At 53.6% G+C, this 20575-nt stretch overlaps 1 protein-coding gene across 1 annotated transcript in view; it reads left to right on the forward strand.

Annotated features, from left to right (window-relative positions):
* The window catches only part of MUC5B (mucin 5B, oligomeric mucus/gel-forming), a 31283-nt gene extending 23917 nt beyond the window's left edge, over positions 1 to 7366 (forward strand). Inside the window, exons 32-50 of the mRNA XM_041722433.1 lie at positions 58 to 179; positions 390 to 455; positions 716 to 887; positions 1570 to 1826; positions 2093 to 2279; positions 2366 to 2591; positions 2672 to 2850; positions 2919 to 2988; positions 3176 to 3276; positions 3583 to 3614; positions 3874 to 4054; positions 4309 to 4413; positions 4505 to 4542; positions 5038 to 5154; positions 5334 to 5420; positions 5526 to 5648; positions 5821 to 5866; positions 6052 to 6160; positions 6576 to 7366. Coding sequence (XP_041578367.1) covers positions 58 to 179; positions 390 to 455; positions 716 to 887; positions 1570 to 1826; positions 2093 to 2279; positions 2366 to 2591; positions 2672 to 2850; positions 2919 to 2988; positions 3176 to 3276; positions 3583 to 3614; positions 3874 to 4054; positions 4309 to 4413; positions 4505 to 4542; positions 5038 to 5154; positions 5334 to 5420; positions 5526 to 5648; positions 5821 to 5866; positions 6052 to 6160; positions 6576 to 6780 — 2423 coding nt within the window. The 3' untranslated portion in view covers positions 6781 to 7366. The remainder of the gene's footprint in view (positions 1 to 57; positions 180 to 389; positions 456 to 715; positions 888 to 1569; positions 1827 to 2092; positions 2280 to 2365; positions 2592 to 2671; positions 2851 to 2918; positions 2989 to 3175; positions 3277 to 3582; positions 3615 to 3873; positions 4055 to 4308; positions 4414 to 4504; positions 4543 to 5037; positions 5155 to 5333; positions 5421 to 5525; positions 5649 to 5820; positions 5867 to 6051; positions 6161 to 6575) is intronic.
* Positions 7367 to 20575: the final 13209 nt, after the last annotated feature.

The following is a 20575-nucleotide window of genomic DNA, read 5'->3' on the forward strand; positions in this document are numbered from 1 at the left end:
ACCTCACACCCTCCCCTGAGCTGACCCTGCCGTGTCCACCTTGGTGATTCCTCACAGGGGACGTCGTCTACAACAAGACGGACAGAGCAGGCTGCCACTTCTACGCCATCTGCAACCAGCGCTGTGACATTGACCGCTTCCAGGGCACCTGCCCCACCACCTCGCCCCCGGAGTCCTCAGTCTCTACGCCCCCAGAGTCCTCAGCCTCTATGCCCCCGGAGTCCTCGGTCTCTACGCCCCCAGAGTCCTTGGCCTCTACGCCACCGGAGTCTTCGGCCTCTATGCCCCCGGAGTCCTCAGCCTCTACGCCCCCGGAATCTTCAGTCTCTACACCCCCGGAGTCCTCAGTCTCTACGCCCCCAGAGTCCTCGGCCTCTACGTCCCCGGAGTCCTCGGCCTCTACGTCCCCAACCTCTCCAGCCCCGGTTTGCGACCTCATTGTCCCTCCCCGACAGGTACATCCTCTGCCCCCTGCCCATTTCTGCAGTGTGCTTGGTTGGGGATCCCACTGGGCCCAGCCCTGCCCCCATGACCCCCGCACAGGTAGCTCCTGCTGGAGGAAGGCACATGGGGTTGGGGCTGGGACGGCATCTGGGGTGGCCAGGTCACCAGGCCGCTCTGCCCCAGGCATGCATGAGGAACCTCAGGATGTGGCAGGGCCATGGGACACGTCTCGTGATCCCAGCCGGTGAGCACCAGGCCCGCTCTCTCCCAGGTAAACGAGTCCTGGACCCTGTCAGACTGCACCAGGGCGCGGTGTGAAGGCGACAACCATGTGATCCTCCTGGGGCGCAAACCAGTGCCCAGCATCCACTGTGTGAACGGGCACCAACCGGTCAAAGTGTGGTCAGAGAATGATCCCTGTGACTTCTACTTCGAGTGCGAGTGTAAGCCGGGGTGAGGGTGGCTGCTGTGGGCAGAGGGGCATTGGGAGTGCACTGGAAGCCAGAGCTGTGGCACGCAGAGCCAGCCAGAGCTGGAGACAGGCCACCACAGAAGGGGGAAGGCCTGGGTCTGCCGAGCCCACCCACGCGTCTTCCTCTGCCACTGGGAGGGGGACCTGGGTCAGGGGGTTGGAGTGGAGATGGGAGCCCAGGGATTCCTGAGTGTTCCTCCTGGAGCTGCTGCTGGAAGTGTTTCTGGCCTGGCCCCCGGTTGGCTGGGCATCGGTTCCGGGAGGAAGCAAGGACCACAGGCTGGGTCAGAACATCAGGAGGACACAGGGAGGGCCTTTCCTGCCTTTTCAGCTTTGGGGGCTCCAGGCGTCCCTGGGATAGTGGCCACAAGTTTCCAGCCATGGCCTTGTGTTCTGTGGCAGCTCCTCTCTCTCTTGCAAGGATACTTGTCATTGGGTAGCCCAGGACGGCATCATCCTGAGGTCCTTCACTCAGTTACAGACAAGAATACCATTTCCCAGATGAGGCCATGTTCTCAGGGTGGACATGCCTCTGGGCCCCCAGGCAACCCACTACATCCCTGATGTGAAAAGGCACCCGGGGCCCAGGGCAGCTGAGTGGCTCCCCTGAGGTTGGGGTGACACTGGGTGAGGGGACTGTTCATGTCCCGCAGGCTCCTGCAGAGGCTGGGGGGACTCTCACTACACCACCTTCGATGGCACCTCCTACTCCTTTCTGGACAACTGCACCCATGTGCTCATGAAGGAGATCCACCCACGGCATGGAAACCTCAGCATCCACATGAACAACTACTACTGTAGGGCCCCCGCAGCCACCGCCCACTGTCCCCGTGCCCTCAGCATCCACTACAAGTCCACAGAGGTCATCCTCACCATTAGCATCGACGCCAGCGGGCAGGAGCAGAGCCTGGTGAGTGGCCCTGTCCCGCATCACCAGGGAAGGCCTGCAGGCCTGGAAGTCGGCTCCCGAAGGGGTCTTGGACAGAGTAAAGGGCACACAGGGATGACTCAGGGATCCAAACATGCCCAACCAGGGCCCCAGGCCTCAAGCGGAGCATCTGCGCTTTGGGGAAGGGGTGCCGAGGATCTGGGGCCCCAGCACCTGGGAGGCAGAGCCCCAAAGGTGGGCCCTGCTGCCCCACCACACTGTCATGAACACCCCCGGCACATCCTCAGATCCTGTTCGACCAAATACAAGTGAGCTCCGGCTTCAGCAAGAACGGCATGAGTGTGTCTGTGACAGGGACCACCACCATGGGCATCGACATTCCTGCCATTGGCGTGAACATCACCTTCGACGGGCACCTCTTCCAGATCCGACTGTCCTACAGCCACTTCAGCCACAACACCGAGGGCCAGTGCGGTGAGTTGGTGCCAGGGACGCCCGGGCCCCAGCTGCTCTCCACAGGGAACCCTGCACAGCCTGACCCTGCCACCCTGCCTCCCCAGGCACCTGCACCAACAACCAGAATGATGACTGCCGCCAGCCAGACGGCACCATGGCCCCCAGCTGCCAGCACATGGCCCTCAGCTGGCTGGTCCCCGAGAGCAACAGGGAGGACTGCTGGGCACCCACCAGCCCACCCCCGACGGCAGGCACCCTGCCCTCAGCACCCACCACGCCCACCTCCACCCCGTGCCCCCCAGCGCCCCTCTGCGAACTGATACTGAGCCCGTGAGTCCCTCCCGTGGGTTTGGCAGTTCTGGGGCAGCAACCCACCCTCGGCCCCAGCCTCTGACTGCCCCCACCCGCAGGGTCTTCGCAGAGTGCCATGACCTCATCCCACCCGGCCCATTCGTCAGCTCCTGTGTCAGCGACAGCTGCCAACCCGACCGGCCCCAGGTGCTGTGCCAGAGCCTAGAGGCCTACGCAGCCCTCTGCCGTGCCCGGGGCGTGTGCAGCAGCTGGAGGAACGCCACCGACGGGCTGTGCAGTGAGTCAGGGTGGCCCCGGGGGCTCCAGCCTCCTTGGCCCACCTGACTCCTGTCTCTGTGTCTCCAGATTTCACCTGCCCGCCTGACAAGGTGTACCAGCCGTGCGGCCCTGCACAGCCTGCGTCCTGTGACCTCAGGTAAAGCCTGCCTGGAGGGTCTGGGATCCCCAGCCTCAGATCTCAGGGGCTCCACTCCCCCCACCCTGGCCTCTGACCCCTGACTCTGGGCCCGGGGCAGCTGGTCAACCCCAGCACTCTGCCCTTCCCCTTTGGACGGCCACGTCTATGGATCGAGGGTCCCCAGAATACCCTCCTCGCCTTGCAGGAGCCAGAGCAGAGCAGGCAGGGGGCTAGCAGAGGGCTGCTTCTGCCCTGACGGACACACCCTCTTCAACACGCACACAAACATCTGTGTGCGCGAGTGCGGTAAGCCAGCCACCACGGCCCTGCCCGGAGCTGCAGAGCATGAGGCGGAGGGCCTGGGGTGGGAAGGCTGCAGCCTAGGACCATCCCTCTTGGGGGCTCACACTCCCAGCCCAGTGTCCACCCCGGGGGTGCCGTGTGGCCACGACACTGGGTTCTCCAGGGCCTTGACCCCAACAGGAAGAAGAGGCCCTGGCCGGGGGTGGGGGCGGCCAGGCCTGCAAGGACACATCCCAGGGCCTGTGGTCTCTGCTCTCTGGGCCTGGGACCCCAGGATGCCCAGTGACCTCCATTTTTCTTCCCTTCCAGCCTGCGTGGGACCAGATGGGTTTCCCAAATCCGTGAGTGTTCTGCCCCCAGCTACCTGCCGCCTGGCTTGAGCAGAGTGCCCCCTGTGCCCGGGCAGCCCCTGTGGGTGGCTGGTGTGGGGTACCCCAGTGTGAGGCACCTCCCTGTCATGTGGGCTGCTCCAGAGACAGCAGCTCAAGCAGGAGGTGAGGGGCCAACCTGGCCATCCTGAGGGGTCAGTATGTTGGACACAGCCCGAGAGGCCAGGGCAAGGTCCAGGAGTCTCCAGGGACCCAAACTGCTCTGTTCCAGCCTGGGGAGCGGTGGGTCAGCGACTGCCAGGACTGCATGTGCCACCCGGGCTCCATGTCGGTGCAGTGCACGCCGCTGCTCTGCGAAGCCCAGGACCCGCCCCTGCAGTGCAGTGGGGCTGGCTTCGTGGCCATCACCAGGCCTCTGGGCAATAACTCATGCTGTCTGGAGACGCTGTGCGGTGAGCCCTGTGCATCCCCAGCCAGAAGGGGAGGAGTCCTGCAGGGCTGGGGAGGGCCTCAGGGCCTGGGCTGGGCTGAGGCTGGCCCCTCTGGTGTGCCCTGGTATGGTAAGGGGTCCCAGTAGGAACCCGGAGGGCTCAACCACCAGGGGAAAAATATGACTGTTGCAGGAAACTCCCTCCCAGTGGGAGCTAGCACAGCCAGATGGGGGAGCTGCAGGGGCACCCCTGATAGCACCCCGACTCTCCCACAGTCTGCAATACGACCACCTGCACCCAGAGCCCACCCACATGTGGGCCAGCAGAGGAGCTGGTCCGCACCCAGAAGGAGGATGCCTGCTGCCCTACCTTCAGCTGCCGTGAGTGGGGCTGGGGACTCGGGGTGTGGGGGTGGTCAGAACACTTCCTCCCCACCATCTGGGCAGGTGCTCACCGTCTCTTTGCTTCTAGGACCTCAGCTGTGCTTCTACAATCACACTTTCTTTGGGGTAAGGGCTGGGCAGCCACAGGGCTGAGTGGGATGGTGGCAGAGGGTTGGGCCCCAGGCTCTGTACATCCACATGGGACCTCCACCCCTTATCTGAACATGCCCAGCCCCTCTGCACCCTCCAGAACGATACTGGATAAGCATGGGGGCTCCGGGCCCTTTAGAGCCACGTGGGCACACAGGGGAGGGGACACAAGGGCGGCCCTGTCTGTCAAGTGCCTGGGGGAGCTGTTGGCTGCCTCTGAGAGGTGTCCCAGGAGCTTCCTCACAGCACGAGTGTTGGGGTGAGACTGGGCCCCCCCCCAGCCCCTCCAGCTGGCCTGGGGTCCTGTGTCTGCTCTGGTCTGTGCTCAGCCAGGGGGCACCTGCATGATCTATCTGGAGAAGAAAGAACCCATGTCTCTGGGCTCCCTTTGTCCCAGCCACAGGGAGGTGTCCTGGGCCTGCAGCCCCCTAGTGTCCTCAATGTCACCTCTTCTCATCCCATCCACTGCAGGTTGGTGCCACCTTCCCATCGGTCACTCCCTGCCACACGTGCACCTGCCTGTCCATGGACACCCGGGGCCCAATTGTGCAGTGTGAAGAGAACACCTGTAACACCACCTGCCGCCAGGTAAACCCTCCAGGGCATTCCCAGCCCCCCACCCCCGGTGGTGCCCACCTGGCAGCAGCCCTGGGCAGGGAAATGGCCTCCCAGAGTCAGGGGGTGCCAAGGAGGTCGCTGGGCCCTGAGGGTATGGATGGGAGGGCAGGAGGACTGGGGGTGACCATGTAACCACCCCTGATCCTCAGGGCTACGAGCACCGGAAGGTGGCTGGACAGTGCTGTGGGGAGTGCGTGCAGACAGCCTGTCCCACTTCTGATGGCTGGCTGATCCAGGTAAGAGCGGGATTGGTCTCTGCCCCCCAGCTGGGAGACCCTTCCCTTCGACCCACTCAGCTCACATAATTCCCTACGGCCTCCACCCTCCCCATTGCATTGCAGCCCAATGAAACCTGGGTCAACCCCCTCCTGGACAACTGCACGGAGTACCGCTGCGAGGTCCAGAATGGGCTCCACGTGCTCACTCAGAGGCCCACGCCCTGCCCGGTGGTGTCCAGCTGTGAGGTGTGTGCTGTGCTGTGCTGCCCCACCGCAGAGGCCCGCCCCAGGAGGCCCCACCCCCACCCACGCCCCCAGCCCTGAGGCCCCGCCCCCAGAGGCCCCACCCCCACACCCCCGCCCCCAAGAGGCCTCGCCCCGCCCCCAGCCCGCCCCCTGTCTCTGCCTCCCCCTTCAGGGCATCCTCAGGAAAATAGGCTGCTGCTACTCCTGTGAGGAAGTGGGTAAGTCGAGGCCAGCCTGCCGCCCTACCCCTCTCCCGTCTGTCTCCGTTGATTTCTGCCCCAAGCTACCCCGGGCCCCAGCACCCACCCTAAGCAGGGGTTCGGGAGGGTGGTGTGCAGCCACGGCCCAGGTCGGGGTCCCCAGCGGCTGCCCCCGCACCTCCACGGCCTCTCTGTCCGCACAGACAAGTGCCAAGTCCGCGTCAACACGACGGTCCTGACACACCAGGGCTGCGCCACCCATGCCCCAGTCAACGTCACGTTCTGCGAGGGCTCATGCCCCGGAGTGTCCAAGTGAGCGAGCCCGAGCCCCTCCCCAGAGCCCCTCCCCAGAGGCCCCTGCCTGCCCAGACCACCCTGATTTGGCCAGCTGTGAGCAGGTGGGCCCAGAGAGCAGAAGGAAGGGTGGCCGCCGGCTCAGGACCCAGGGAAAGTTCTGGGGGGGAGGATGGTCCTGCCCAGGTCAGCATGTTCCATGCATGAGCTGGTTCCAAGACAAGAGGGGGCCTGGAGGGAGCGGGTCAGAGTTTAGGGGCCCTGAGGACTGTCCCATGCCAGGTCAGAGATACCCTCGTGCTCTGAGGATGAGGTCTGGGCTGCCCACCAGAGGGTGGGGCACTCGGCTCCCGACCCCAGACCCTAGGGACACCAGGAGCCCAGTGGCTGGGGCTGGACCAGGCGGGTCCTGAGGGCGGCCGTGTGTCTGCAGGTACTCCATGGAGGCCCAGGCTATAGAGCATCAGTGCACCTGCTGCCAGGAGACAGTGGTTCACGAGGAGGTGGTGACCATGCAGTGTCCCGATGGGACAGCCGTCCAGCACACCTACACCCACGTGGACAAGTGCAGCTGTGCCCCGTCCTGCGGCCCCTCACCCAAGGCTCCCGAGGACAGCACTCCCGTCTTCCCAGTCTAGGGGGCCACCACTGTGTGTTGCCATTCTGACCCCCTCCCACCAGGCCCCCACCCACCCAACCACGGAAAGCTCAGCCAGCCCGCTGCAGGAGCCCAGGCACACTGGCCACCTGTGCCCTCGTGGAACCTGTGCCTTGGAGGGTCAACCTGGAAGTTCATGACACATTGAGGACCTACCTGAGGAGGGCTCTGGGAGGGGCCCTAGCCCTCGGAACACATCTTGGCCATTTGCCTGGCCATCAAGGCCTACCCCTCATCTGAGACAAGTGCTCGCTCTGCATGGACTCACCCCCCTTCTTAGTGTCAGAGGGATGCCCCGTAGCACATTGCCCAGGAGCTGCCATGTTGTCCCCCACTGTCCTCAGAGCCCCGTGGAGCAGATTCCTGCCAGCCGCCTCCTGCAGCAGGATGCGGGCCAAGGCCCATCCAGCGAGTGGCGTCAGGCAGGGTGGCTGCCTGCCCACATCTGAAACTGGGCCTGGAGCGACGGTGGCCGAGAGACAGGGCAGGGAGGGGTCGGTGCTCCACAGCAAGCCGTCTGCCCACCCTGTCCCAACCTTGCAAATAAACGCTGAGCATTGTGTACACTTCTTGGTCCTGGTGTCTGTTCTGCCCACTGTGTCCCCTGGGCTTCCCCTCTCTCACTCCTCCATGGGCCAGGCTGCCCAGGGCCCGTCAGGCTATAGAGCACCCGCAGGGCTCATGCTGGATCCACTGGGAGGGGCAGGTGGGCCAAGAGGCACAGAGGCCCTCAGGGTCGGTCTCAGGCTGTGGGGCACTGGCTGGGGCCAGAGGTGAGCCAAGGGCTCAGAAATGACCCTCTTCATTGTTTCAAGATTTGTAAGGAAGCCAGTTCCCTGATGTGGAAAGACTGGAAACCCACTGGTGGCATATATACAGCCCAGGCGTGTGTGAGCCAGCGCAGGATGTGGCTTCCTTGTGGGCAGGGTGTGCACAGGAAGAGGGGTGCACGGTGCTGCCCAACCCCAGGGGAGCTGCCAGACCCTCAAACAGTGTCTTTGCTTCAGGGCGCTGGTCCCACCTCCACCTGCTCTGTGGCTGGCCCTGTCATCTCCCCAGGACAGGGATTTCTGCCTTCCTGTCCTGCTGCCCTCCCCAGAGAGCTCCCTGCGCCTGCAGAAAGAACTGGGGAGCAGGTGTGGGGCATGGCAAACAGGAGACATGCCAACCAGAACCATATACACAGCCTCAGTGGCAGAAGGCACCCTGGCTTAACTGGGCCGGAAAGATGACCGTAGTGGGCAGGGGTGGCTTCGGGTGGGGCTGCGTGAAGGCAGCAGCTGGTGGGGGGTGCATAGGAGGGTCTTCTCCCCTTCTCTGAGCTGCATGACCTGCCTCTGCACTCCGTGTGGTTCCCGAGGTGGGGCCGGCTGCAGGGCTCAGCAAGGAGGCCTGGGCTCTCTGCGGGCCACGCTGGCCTTTCCCACCCACCTCAGAGGTCTGGGCAGGGCAAGCCACCCGGGGACCCGACCAGACGGGGCCAGCTCAGGGGAACTGGCTGCCCCTCTAGGATCACCTTCTGGAAGCTGACCCGAGCCTCACAGTGTGATTTCCTGAGGGCTGTGGCCACACCCCTACCTGAGTCTTTGTGCGAAACAACATGTGAAAAACGACAGCCTTCCCTAAACCCCTCCGTCATTCCCTGGCACCATCCCTTCCTAAACACATGTACCCCTCACCAAATTTAAACATGTTCATAAGGCACCGAGACTATGAGTGTCACAAGCCACGGACTAGGGCTCACATACATGACGTGCTGCCCATGTGCCTGGGGACGCTCTCACTCAGTCCACACAACACCCTGTGCAGTGTGTGCCATTGTTTCTCCCACTTTACAGATGAGGAAACCGAGGCACGCAGCCATGAAAAGCCTGCTTCGGCCAGGGGTCAAGCTAGGCTCAGTCCAGGCCAGCTGGCTCCAGAGTCCACGCTGACAGCCAGACGTGCCACTGTCGCCCTGGAGAAGGTAGCTATAAAAACCAACACGGAGCATGAAAACAGAAACACTGTTACCTAAACTTTAAATATTTTTAAAGGGGGTTTTCTGGTTTCCAGATGGAAAAGTGGGCATGTCTTCCCCCACAGACACAAAATTTACCACGACAAAGATAGAAAGAAATGTTTAAAATAGAAGAGCGGAAAACAAGAAAGGGAATGGTCGGTCAGCCCAAGAGACACACTGAACGAACGGAGGTTTTGGGAGGCTGCTCCGTGGTGAGAGGGGGCCGTGGCTTGGGGCAGTGTGAGAGCAATGACCTCTCAGAACTGAAGGCATGAGCTCTTGACGGAAAGTACTTGGTGAGTGCCAAGGAAGGTAAAGAGGTACACCCATGCAGAGATGCCTGGTGCCATGATCTGAGGGCATCCAGGCGCAGAAAAGCTGGGGGCTGCGGGACAGACACCACCGTGTGCCCACGCCCCGGGGCAAGCCTGGGACACAGCACCTGCACGGTGCCTGGGGAACAGAACTTGAACACTGAATCCCACACCCAAACTATGATTTAAGAGCAATAATGAAAAAAAAAAAGCATCTTCAACATACGAGGACTCAGAACGTTGATGTCTCACAAGACCCCATGCAAGAGCCACCAGAGGAGCAGAGGAACTGGCAACACGGCGTCACCTCCCAGAAGCCAACACGTGGCATGTGGAGGTTTGTAATTTTAGTGAGCCAGATTCATCAGTACTTTTCTTCACGGCTACTGCTTCTTGGTCCTATTTCACAAAACACTCCCTGCCCTGGGATCAGAAATATGGTCAGAAGGATTATTTTCTAAAAGCTTGACGATTTTGCCTTCCACCTAACTTTTTTTTTATTAGGTTAAAATATACAACACAAAATTTACCATCTTAACCATTTTTAAGTGTACAGCCTAGTGGTATTAAATATACTCACCATTGTGCACCCATCCATCCATCCATCCATCCATCCACCCATCCCTACCACCCTTTTAACTTTGTAAAACTGAGACTCTATGTCCACAAGGCAGTAACCCCCATTGTCACTCCCACTGGCTCCTGGCAACCACCATCTACTCTCTGTCTCTATGATTTTGATGACTCTAGGTAACTGATGTGAGATTCTGCAGTATTTGTCCTATTGTGACCGGCTTATTCACTGAACACCACGTCCTGTAGGTTCATGCCTGTTGCAGCCGGTGTCAGAGTCTCCTTCCTTCCATGGCTGACTACCATTCATTCCACTGTACGTAGACATCACATTTTCTGTATCCGTGGCCACCTGGGTTGCTTCCGTATCTACTGTGAGTTATGATGCTACCAACATGGGTGTCTCGTCAAGACCCTGCTTTCAATTTTTGGGGGGATATACTCGGAAGTCAAATGGCTGGAATGTATGGCAGTTCTAGTTTTAATTTTTTGAGGAATTGTCATACTGTTTTCCACAGTGATTGAATGAATTTGCATCCCTAATAGTGAATGGAGATTCCAATTTTTCTTACCACCTTGCTTGCTATTATCATACTTTTAAAAAATTATAGTCATCCTAGTGGGTGCAAAGTGGTATCTCACTATAGTTTTGATTTGTATTTTCCTGAAAATGACTGATGTTGAGCATCTTTTGGTGTGCTTGTTGGCCATCTTACTATCTTCTCTGGGTAAATGTTCAAGTCCTTTGCCCATTTTTGAATTAGATTGTTTTGAGATATTTGTTGTTGAATTTAATAAGTTCTCTGTATTTTCTGGACATTCCTTTATTAGATTTATGATTTGCATGTATCTTCACCCATTACATGGGTTGACTTTAACTCTGTGACAGCATCTTTTGATGTACAAAATTCTAAAATTTTTATGGAGTTCAATTTGTTTATTTTTCTTGTGTTACCTGTGGCTTTGTTGTCTTATCTGAGAATAAACTGCAAATATAACAGGAAGACAGACACCTTGCAGGTGAATACTATTTTACTACCCTGTCAGGAGAAAGGAAATTTTCCTCCTACATGGACAACAGCCCAGCCAATGAGAAGCCCATCCCAATTCCCACCTTCCTCTATAAAAGAACCTCCTTTCCTTTGTTCTGGGGACTTGTTTATGGTTGGTTTTGCTGTGCCTTGCTTGTTCCAGATTACAGGTCTCTGCTATTCCCAAATAAACCAATTTTTGTTGGTAAAGCAACTGGAAGTTTTATATTTTAACAATGACTTTTATTAGGTTGGGGAAGTGTCCATCTGATTTGTTGGGTGTCTTTATTACAAAAGGGTTTTGAATTTTGCCAAATGTTTTTTCTGCGTCAGTTGAGATGATCATGTGTTTTTCCCCCTTTATTCTGTTGCTGTGGCTTATTACACTGATGACTTGTGTTCACTGAACTATCCTTGAATTCCATGAATAAACTCCATTTGGTCATGGTGTATGATTTTTTGATATGTTGCTAAATTGGTTTGCTAGTTTTTTACTGAGGACTTTTGCACCAATACTCATAATAGATACTGGTCCATGGTCCTCTGCTCTTATGGTGTCCGTGTCTAGCTTTGGTGTCAAGGGAATGCCGGCCTCACAGAACAAGTTAGGAAGTGTTCCCTTCTCTTCAGTTTTTGGGAAAAGCTTAAGAATTGGGATTCTTCTCTAAATGTCTGGGAAAATTCACCAGTGAAGACTTCAGGTCCATAGCTTCTCTTTGTTGGGCGAATTTTGATCACTGGCTCAATCTCCTCACTAGTTATAGATCTATTAAGATTTCCCATTTCCTTGTGACTTAGTCTTGGTAAGTTTTGTTTTGTTTTGGGTTTTTTTGTTTGTTTTGGGGTTTTGTTTAGTTTTTATTTAAATTCTAGTTACTTAGCTAGTAACTAGAATTTAACTAGTTTAACTAGATTGCTAACAATATAGCAATCTAGTCTTGGTAGGTTCTGTGTTTTAGGGAATTTGCCCATTTCATTTTAGTTACCCAATTTGTTCACAGTACTCTCTTAAAAATAATCATTTTTATTTCTGTAGCATCAGTAATGTGCCTCTTTTATTATGATTTTAATAGTTCGTCTTCCCTCTTTCTCTCAGTCCATCTAGCTAAAGGTTTGTCAAACTCGTTAATCTTTCCAAAGAACCAACTTTTGGTTTTGATTTTTTTTTTCTATTCTCTATTCTCTTTTGTTGATTCCTGTTCTAATCTTTATTTATTTCCTTCCCTCTGCTACCCTTGGGTTTAATTAGTTCTTCTTTTTCTAGTTCCTTAAGTTGTAAAGTTATATTGTTGGTTTGAGATCATTCTTTTAAAAAAAAAAAGTAAACGTGTATAGCTATAAATTTTCCCCTTAGCACTGTATTCACTGTGTCCCATAAGTTTTTGTAGTTGTGTTTTCGTTTTTGTTCATCTCTAAGTATTTTCTAATTTCTTTTGGATTCCTTCTTTGAACTATTTGTTGTTTAAAAGCACGTTGCTTAATCCCCATAATGTTGTGGATTTTCCAGTTTTCCCCTTCTTATTTTCAACTTCATTCCATTGTGGTCAGAGAAGATACTTGTATGATAGCTATTTTTTAAATATACCAAGACTTAGTTTGTTGCCTAACATATGGTCCATCCTGGAAAATGTCCCATGTGCATATGAGAAGAATGTGCGTGTGGCTGTTGGGTGGGTGTTCTGTGCGTCACTGCATCTAGTTGGTTTACTGTGTCGTGTTAGCCCTCTGTCTTTATCTTCTGTTTGGTTGTTGTGTCTACTATTGAGAGTGGGGCATTCCATTTCCAACTATTATTATAAAACTATTTCTCTCTTCAATTTTGTTAGCTTTTGCTTCATACAGTCTGTCATTAGGGACAAAAATGTTTACAATTCTTATATATTTTTGCTGTATTGAACCTTATATTAATACATAATTCCTTCTTTGCTTTGTAAATTTTTAAAATGTAAAGTCTATTTTTGTCTGATATTAGTAAAGCCAACTTCCATTCTCTTTTGGTTGCTATTTGCATGCAAGGCATTTCTCATCCTCTTACTTTCCACTCAATTGTGTCTTTGGATCTAAGGTGAGTTTCAGGGCAAAAAGGCAAAAAGGCAAAAAGGCAGGCAAAGGCAAAGACATAATAAAATAAGATAAAATAAAAACAAATAAGATAAAATAAAAGAGTTTCTCATAGACAGCACACAGTTGAAGCAGGTGTTTCTATCCAGTCTGCCAATCACTGTCTTTTGAAGAGCTTAATCCATTTACATGTGAAGTATTTACTGATTAGGTATAACTTCTGTCACTGTGCTATTTTCTGTATGCCCTATGGTTTTTTTCTGTTCTGTTTTTGTCCCTCTTTTCCTGCACTGTCTCTTTTCTGTGTCTAGTTGGTTCTTTGTAGTGAAATATATAGACTCCCTTCTCAGTTCCTTTTGTGTACATTCTATAGGTGTTTCCTTTATGGTAACCATGGGGATGACATTTAACATCCTAAAGTTTTAACACTCCAATTTGCATTTAGACCAGCTTCAACTCCAGTAACATACACTCTGTTCCTTTGCAGCTTCATCTCCGCCTTCTTTTGGTTGTTGATATCACAAAACTACATCTTTATACGTCATGTGCCCCCAAACATAAGTAACTCTTAAAATGCATGTTTCTTCAATTATATTGAAAACAAGATTTGAAGTCACAAATTAAAGTTACAGTAATACTAGATTTTACACTGATTTTTTTCTTTAGAAGTATTAGCCTCTTAAATCATGTAGGAACAAAAAGTGCAGTTACAAACCACTGTCACAATATTATTTTTTATAATTAGCCATGTATTTACCTTTATTGAGATCTTTATTTCTCCATATACTTTAAAGTTACTAATATCTTTTTATTTCGGTTTACAGAACTCACTTGAGTATTTCTTGCAGCATAGGTCTAGTGGTCACAAATTCCCTCTTTTGTTTATCTGGCAATGTCTTAGTTTATCTCCTACTCTTGAAGGAGAGTATCCTTGGATAGAGGATTCTTGGTTGACAGGTTTTTTCTTTTAGTATTTGAATGTATCGATCCACTGCCTTCTGGCCTCCAAAGTCTTTTCATGAAAAATCTGTTGACAATTTATTAAGGATTCCTTGTATGTGAGGATTCCCTTCCCTCTTGCTGCTTTATAATTCTTTGTCTTTGGGTCTGGAAGTTTCATTACAATGTTTCTTGGTGTGGATCTTTTTAAGTTCATATTCCTTGGTGTTTGTTGAACTTCCTGGATGTTTAGAGTCATGTCTTTCCTCAATTTGGGGGAAGTTTCCAGGCATCATTTCTTCAAGTATTCTCTTTACTTCCCCTCCCTTTGCCTTCTGAGACTTCCACAATGTGTATATTGGTCGACTTGCTGGTGTCCGACAGGGCCTTTTTTTTTAAGATTTTATTTATTTATTCATGACAGACACACACACACACACACACAGAGAGAGAGAGAGAGGTAGAGACACAGGCAGAGGGAGAAGCAGGCTCCATGCTGGGAGCCCAACGCGGGACTCGACCCCGGGTCTCCAGGATCACACCCCGGGCTGAAGGCGGTGCTAAACCGCTGGGCCACCAGGGCTGCCCCAACAGGGCCTTTCAGCTCAGTTTTCTTCCATCTTTTTTGTCTTCTTTGGACTTGATAATTCCCCCTGTCCTATCTTCAAGTTCAATTTCTTTTGTCTGCACAGTTCTGTCTTAGAATCCCTCTAGTGAATTTTTCATTTCAGTTATGATACTTTTTAGCTCTAGAATGTCTTTTTAGGTCTGTTTATTGGTATTTTTCTTTTGTCATACATGGTTTTCTTGATTTCCTCCACAACTTCCTTTAGTTGTTTTAAAGTCTTTGTCTAGTGTATCTGTCATCAGGTTTTTTTCAGAGAGAGTTTCATTGATTTTTTTTTCCTTTTTATAAACCATACTTTCTGGTTTCTTTGAATGCCTTGTGATTTTCTTATTGAACACTGGACATTTGAATTGAATAATGCGGTAACTCTGGAAATCAGATTCTCCCCCTGCCCCAGGATTGGCTGGGGTTTTTTTGCTTTTATTTTATTTTACTTTTTTTATTATTGCTGTATGTTGTCTCTGTCAAGGATCAACCTGACCTGTAAATGTAATGTCTGCTCAGGTCTTTTCTGAGCCTTTTCCTGGGCATCCAAGATCATGTTCTAATTTTCCCTGTATTTGCAGTTGTTTTTGAACAGCTTACTTTTTAATGTCTGGCTCCCAAAAAGGGAAAAAGAGAAAAATGAAGGCAAAGAAGGGTGTTAGCCCTTTAAATCCTCTGGAACTCACTTCAGCTTAAGGGGAAGAGGCGTGTAACAACAGGGGTGGGGTGCAACATGGTTTCCTAGCTGTTTGCACCCTTGTGATCAGAGCACAGATCCCCAGAATTTAGAGGGCAGGGCCCTTTTTGCCCAGCCTGGCTCCCACAAGTTGTGTGCAGGCTGCTCCAGGAACTTTTGCATGACTGCCTACCTGGGGCTGGGGGTCAGGTGGGTAGTTGCCGCTGTGCCAGGAGGTAACACTGACCAAAAGAGACTGCCACTTACTCTCCAAGCATTCCCCTGAAGGTTGCATGCCTTTAACAGACTCCAGAGTTCAAAACAGTTATATCAGACTGATTCTGTCTGTGTAGTTGTTGTCCAGGTGGGGAGACAGGTTCTCCCCTGCAGAGGCTTCCTACTCTGCCATCTTCTCATAATCTTCCTGCCTGTACATTTTGAGTCCACCCAGAATTGATGTTTGGAAGTGGCACTGAGCAGGGGCCTCATCCCACTCATCTCATGTCTGGCTGCCTGCCCCAGCACTATGCACCGAGGGGCTGTGTGTGCCTCACTGCACCACTGCCACCCTGCACTCTGGTCTCTGTTCTGTTCCACCCGGCTCTCCATCTGCCATCTTAACACAGACAATAGTCCTTACAGTCATGGTTTCTACCTGAGCGAGTCTTCCCGCTTTCTGTTTCTTTTACAAGAATGTCTCAGCTCTTCTTAGCCTTCGGGACTTCCATATACTTAGAATCAACTTCCCAAGTCTCATAAACAACAAAAAGCAAGACTTGTGGGGAAGGAAATCATACTGAGGTAAATGACTGTGAGACACCAACATCTGCACATAGTATTTCGATCCATGAACACTGTACACTACTCCATTTATGGTGGCCCCCCTCCACCCTCCACCCTCCAACCCATGGTGCTGCCTGAAATGCCCAGACTTGCTGGAAGCATCTCCCTAAGTTCCCCCTTTTGTTGTATTTTCAGAAATTTCAGAAAGAATTTTTAAACATGTTATTAGCATTTGGGGGCTGTTTTCAATGGGGAAATTCCCAATAAACCCAACTTGCTGTATTCCCAGAAGGTGGTCCCTCTCAAGGACTACAGTCTGTCCTCTTCTCAAAGAGGCCACCATGTTGACCTCATCTAAGGGCCTGCCCATGAGCCACCAGGGATGCCCCCCTAAAGGCCTGGGTCTGCTCAGTGAGGATGACAGTGCCAGACAGGATATCCCCGGCTCCCAGATGACTCCCTGACGGGCTCTCCTGGGAGATGCATCACGACTCTGCCAGCACCAACACTGTGTCCCTACTGAAAGGAAGGTCTGCTCTGCCAGGCAGGAGGAGGACACTTCCTCCTCACGGTCATTCCCAAGCCAAGTGTCCCCCTGGGCAAGTTGCATTGCACCTTGTCCCACTTCCCCCTAAGGGGCCAAAAAGAAGAATGTCTCCATAACCTGAGTCACTAAGGCCTGAGAGATGGACCATCTGCTGAACCCACAGGTCGGCTGTGTCCATTGAGGTCCTGTGACTAATGGGTGCTGCTCTCATCTCGCTCCAAGCCCCACTGCCAGTCCCCTGGTCCAGCCCTGAATGCGGGGACTATTGTGTCTCCCTGCTAGGCCTGGGGCATCCCTGATCCATCAGACATCCCCTGGTGCCATCACCACTTTGCCTAGCACTGTGGTCCCACCTGGATCCCAAGTGGGCTTCTGTGGTATTGCTGCAGCCTGCACATGACTGCAGGGTGAACTCAACTCTCCTGCCAGGCTCATCAGAGGCAGGGGCTGAAAGCCAAGATAAACACTGAGGGCTTCCCATGTGACTCACAAAGGGCACAGAGGCAGGTTGCAGTGTCTCTAGAAGCACATATGCTGGTATGTGCTTCACTTGACAACTCGTCCCAAGCCTCATCCTACCCAGGGTGCTGGTACCGAGAGCTGAATGACCCCCTTGTCAGTGACCTTCCTCGGAGTCTGAGTGACCTGGGGATCACATCTCATTCTCCCCTGCAAGCTGCTCCCTCCATGGATGGAAGCCATACATGTTCCATGATGGCCTGGCCTGTCTGGAGCCTGGGGCCTGCGGTGGGGGATTATGGAAGCATGGAGCACGGAGTTTTCGTGGTGAGCAGCTCTAGAGGCAGAGCTCCCATCCCATCAGCTCAGGGGGGCCACCCAAAGGCCAAGAGGTGGTCCATCTTTGGTGGGCAGAGCCCCACTCAGCCCAGGGCCCAGGCCCAACACTGCCCTCAATGCCCTCACATCCTGTTGGCCAGGGCATGAGTGCCACATGCTCTGTGGTTCATTCTATGTCATGGTGTTTACTCTGCCCACATGAGCACCAACGTCTACAGGAAAGCCTGCAAACCAGCACCACACATCAAGAGGAAGACAGAGGACCACGCTAAGCTAGTGGTCCTCGCATGTCTCCCTACCTGCAAGCTTCAGCCTCAGGTAAACCCTGGCCATGGCTTTTGATCCTCAGAAACCCAAAGTTCAAAAGGTGTTTGGGGATTATTTTCAGAAGCAAAGACCAAAGAGGTCACGATAACAGCCCTATCAGCACCAGGGAAGGGGCCCAGGATGGGGTCTGTGCACACTCACACACTGAGCACCCCATGCACTCACGTACCGGGGCAGCTGGTGGGGATCCCAGTTACTGCAAGGCACAGCAGGCATGAGGCTAGGACCCAAGCTCTTCCTCCCTTTGTCTGCGTGCTGACCAGGCACCTGCTGTGTGGGAACAGGAAAGAGGAGCAGCAGACCCCGCTCTCCAGAGTTCCCAGGAAGGCAGCTTCTGCACAAGGATGTGAGATGATAGATGACACCATGTCATCTAGGGGCTAGGAGGCATGGAAAGGAGCAGTGAGTTGCCAGCGTGGCCAGGGAAGCTCCCGAGGGGACATTTAGGAGAGGCTAGAGGGAGACCAGCATCTATGCAAAGGCCCTGGGGTGGGAATTGCCAGCAGCAGCCAGAGCTGGGTAGGGGAGAGGAGTCTGGAGGTTCTCGCAGGGACTGCTGGACATTCTGAGCACAGGACAGATGTGACCCAGTCTGAGCAGGTGTGAGGACAGATGCAGGAGAGCATGCAGAGGTGAGAGCAGGACTCCCCAAGCTCCTGCCTCAGCACACGCATGCCCACTCCTGTCCCAAACACCCTCTCCTGGTCGTTCCTCCAGCTGTGCCTTCTCCCACTGGAACCCTGAGCCCTGACATCCGAATAGCTGTGAGGACAAGTTCTGGGGCTGCCAGGCCCTGGCTGGGCTCTTGGGAGTTTGGAGCCCGCCTGACATACCCTTGTGGTTGCTGAGGGCCCCGAAGGCTCAGCCTGTGCTCCCAGGGCAGCACAGGTGAGGAGGACATCTGTCCTGAGACCTCAGAGTCGCAGACACCATAACAGAACCACCCCCGCCCCTACCCTCCTCCCACCCTACCCAGTGCACAGAGGCAACGGTGGCAGGAACCTGCAGGGACAGGCTTGAAGCACCGGGGTTCTCGGGGCAAGCTGCAGAGGCCACGGGGAGGATGCACGCTGGCATGGAACAGCAACAGGGAGCACGGGGCTGGGGGCAGGCCAGCACTTGCCCCCTGCGCCCAGACCTGAGCTGCCAGCTGGAGAAGAGGCTGGGCTCCCTACGGATGGCCCTGAAACGGCGCACCAGCTACAAAGAGTGGTGACTCCAGCCCTTCCCGGAGTTGTCCCAGGAGCAGATGCACCACCAGGGCCCATTACAATTGAGGCTTTTGGGGGCACCTGGATGGCTCGGTGGGTTGAGTGTCTGACTCCTAATTTCGGCTCAAGTCACAATCTTAAGGTCCTGGGATGGAGGATGGAGCCCCATGTTGGGCTTCTCCCTCTGCCCCTCCCTTGCTCACACATGTGCATGCACGCTCACTCTCCCAAATAAATCCTTTTAAAGAAGTAAATAATAAAGTCGGGGGCTCTAGGGCCATGGACGTTTAACCGCTGTCATGTCCCCTGGAAGCCTGGAAGGCACGACGGAGGTGGACAGGCTTACTGCCAGCAGAACCCAACAGTGATCCCTTCACTGTTCACTGACCACTAGCGTGGTGAGGTGGGGAGCCCCAAACCCTTGGCCAAATCGCCTATCCAAACTGGGTGCAGGGCCACCTGTAAGGACACCGCATCTAGCCCACCTGCCCTGACCCCAGGCCACGTAGCACACACTCCGGCCAGGACCAAGGGCTGCTGGGCTCATGGTAATTAATAGGCAGCATGACTCACAAGGAGCGAGCCGGCGTCTCATGCCCTCCACCTTGTCCACCAGCCGTCCACATCCCCACTGTCCCCAGTGAATTCGTAAACCCTGCATCACACACTCGTGTTTCCCAGTTGGTACAGATGTGTGCCTCACCTGTGGGGCTGTGACTCCTGGAACCCTGTCCAGTGTCCCCCCAACCCCGTCCTTCACTCCGTGGAGCCTCGGCCTCCTGGGCACTGTCATCTGCCACCAATCTGTTTAGGCGCCAACTCCAGCGGCCATCTTCACTTCCAGTGGACGTCGGGTTCTGTGCCATCTCCATGTGGGTATTTTTAGCAGCCTCTCATTCTCTGCTCGCACTGTGTGTTTTGTCCTGTTTTCAAATTTTAAGTGTCCTTGCGGTGCGCAATGGAGTCTGAGCCCGTGGCCCAAGTAGACGTCTAGTTCTGGGGATGCTCCCTGCTCGCGTGGACCATCTGCCCCAAGCACACACGGCGCCGCGTGCACTCCAGCCTCAAATGTTGAGCTTTTTTTTTTTTTTTCCAAAGTTTTCAAGTTTTATTTATAATGGGAGAATAGTTCCAAGAGATGCCAAGCTTCCAGATGTATTATTGGCTATAAAAAAAAAAAAAAAAAAAAAAAGGCTACATGGCTGGATTCAATCTGCTAATATTTGTTAAGGAGTCTGCATCTATTTTCATGAGACTGGCTTCTAGTTGCTTTTTTTCTTTCTTGTAATTTCTTTCTCAAGCTTTAGTATCACGATTATGCAAATAACTGTCAGGGTGACAGTTAATCTTGGGTGGGGGTAGAAACTGTCCAGAGATGCAAGGGGACTTGCTTGGCACTGGTAAGGCCTTTCCTTAATCTGTATGCTACGTTCCTCCAGAAAGAATGTGCTTTTGCTTCCACCATCCCATGATGGCAATGTCCTGCCACCTTCTTCTGCTGTGGGTGCTTTCCTTCCAGCTCACTCTTGCAGCGAGCTGGCTGTTGGCCCCTCGTCAGGAGCCAGACCCAAGGCTGTTAGAACCAAGTCGGCTTATGCACAGACACCAGGACCTTAGCACCTCCAAACACGACTGGGCGCCTGCTGTGTGCACATTTGGGAAATGTGAGTAGACAGATGGACCCCCACCCCATGCAGCCCCCACACCCATCTAGGGAACCCCTTTCTCAGAGCTCAGCTCTGCCCACAGTGCTCAGCCTCCCCCACATTCTGGGCACTTTGTACGGAGCTTCAGAGCAGAGGTGCTCCTTGTTTCCTCACATCACACTGGGCGCAAGCACACGCATTTTCCTCCACTGCTTTGGGCAAAAGACATTTATGGTGACAGTAACTGAGAGCAA

The sequence above is a fragment of the Vulpes lagopus genome, chromosome 11 (genome assembly GCF_018345385.1).
Source record: "Vulpes lagopus strain Blue_001 chromosome 11, ASM1834538v1, whole genome shotgun sequence".
Classification (NCBI taxonomy): domain Eukaryota; kingdom Metazoa; phylum Chordata; class Mammalia; order Carnivora; family Canidae; genus Vulpes; species Vulpes lagopus.